This window comes from Alosa sapidissima, chromosome 6, assembly GCF_018492685.1.
Source record: "Alosa sapidissima isolate fAloSap1 chromosome 6, fAloSap1.pri, whole genome shotgun sequence".
In the NCBI taxonomy this organism is placed as follows: domain Eukaryota; kingdom Metazoa; phylum Chordata; class Actinopteri; order Clupeiformes; family Clupeidae; genus Alosa; species Alosa sapidissima.
This window is the reverse complement of record NC_055962.1, coordinates 15528073-15529647: the sequence shown is the minus strand read 5'-3', so window position 1 is coordinate 15529647 and position 1575 is coordinate 15528073. Positions and strand designations below refer to the sequence as shown.

General features: G+C 39.3%; 1 protein-coding gene across 1 annotated transcript; it reads left to right on the top strand.

Moving 5' to 3' along the window:
- Positions 1–1375, top strand: LOC121711748 (DNA-directed RNA polymerase III subunit RPC9-like). The gene is made up of 4 exons (XM_042095577.1): positions 1–104; positions 243–337; positions 689–746; positions 1071–1375. The coding sequence occupies exons 1-4, from the start codon at positions 96–98 to the stop codon at positions 1200–1202; spliced, it is 294 nt and encodes a 97-aa protein (XP_041951511.1). The 5' UTR covers positions 1–95; the 3' UTR covers positions 1203–1375.
- Positions 1376–1575: the final 200 nt, after the last annotated feature.

Below are 1575 nucleotides of genomic sequence, written 5' to 3'. Positions count from 1 at the left end.
TTTAACAGGTGTATCAACTCCTCACAGACCTCAAGGAGAAGAGGAAAGAGAGCGGTAAAAAACACAGCACGGGTCAGCAGAATCTGAACACCATTATGTATGAGGTCAGATGGCACATCATTTTGCCTGTACACATTGGAATGCCTGTAAACATTGGAATATTATAATGAAGATACTCCCAGATACACACAATGACATTTTATGCTCACTGACTGTTATTATGCGTTTATCTCTGCCTGTAGACTTTGAAGTACCTTTCCAAAACAGCATGTTCTCGACAGAGTCCCGAGATTGTGAACGAGTTTCTCACCACCATGCGCGACCACAAACTCACCAAGTTAGTAGTGTATTAAACTAATGTATGTGTGCCTGTGTCCAACTTCGACAAGGCAGTCAGAAAGATCTGACATTTCCATCTAAAAGTACTGGGTTGTATTTCACTAATGTCGATTACGCTATCCTAGTTAATACCAATAGTAGGCTACATACTAGGAAAATATTTCATAATATTTCTTCCATTTAAAGTATTGTGACAGAGTTCACTGTGTATGCTATGTGCCTGTGGTCTTGATTGGTGTGAAAAGGTGGTTTTCCTGATCAGTTACAGTTTTCTATAAACTTCTGTAGGTTCATGTTTAGTTCTGGCAAGCAGACATAGATTAATCTATTATGTGTTATTGACCAACAGAGCAGAGAAGCTTCAGCTCCTAAATCATAGGCCACAGACTACTGTGGAGATCCAGTTGGTGAGATACTTTGCTCTTTCATCAGTTTCCTGTTAATGTGCACATCTCTGCTCTGAGATGGCCTCAAAACCACTAAATGAATTATTTGGGTAAAGGAGGAGGCGTATAATTTTGTAAAGACTGAGAAAACACAACAACAATTGAGGAGAATCATGTTAGGCCTACTCTGTGTTCCCTTTGTGATCCCAGCTAAACTCTGAATCGACTGTGTCACAGATTGACAAATGAATTCCACAGATGATTCTCTCTCTCTCTCTCTCAAAATATTTCTTTTGCTCAAATAGCTTGCAGGTTAGTGTAGTTGTGCAAACGTTGTCTGTGCAGATGGTGGAGGAGAGTGAGGAAAGACTGTCGGAAGAGCAGATTGAAGAACTCATCCAGAAGGTGACAGACGTTCTCCCAGGAGACCCTGCAGAAGAAGGGGAGGCCGATATGGAGGCCTCAGCAGACCAGTAGAACCCTTTCTTTCATTGTGTCCCGTGTGTGTGTGTGTGTGTGTGTGTGTGTGTGTGTGTGTGTGTAGATTTCCCTGAAAACAAATATATTTGTAGAAAGGAGTTTGTGACCAGTGTGAAATATTTATTTAAAATTTTATTTTTACTGTCTGAATAAAAAATAGAATCTCACAAGTTGTACAGTGTAAGACCCTTTCTGATGTATTTGTTTTCAGTTATGTTTTGTATAAAATCATTCTGGAAATAGATATATAGGTAGATAATGGAAAGGGAAACAAACATTAATAATAACAATAAAAAATACAAATGACATGAACCATTGCAGTCTGCATTTAGTTATGACAGTGTTTCTCAAAGTGTGGTCCGGGGACCAC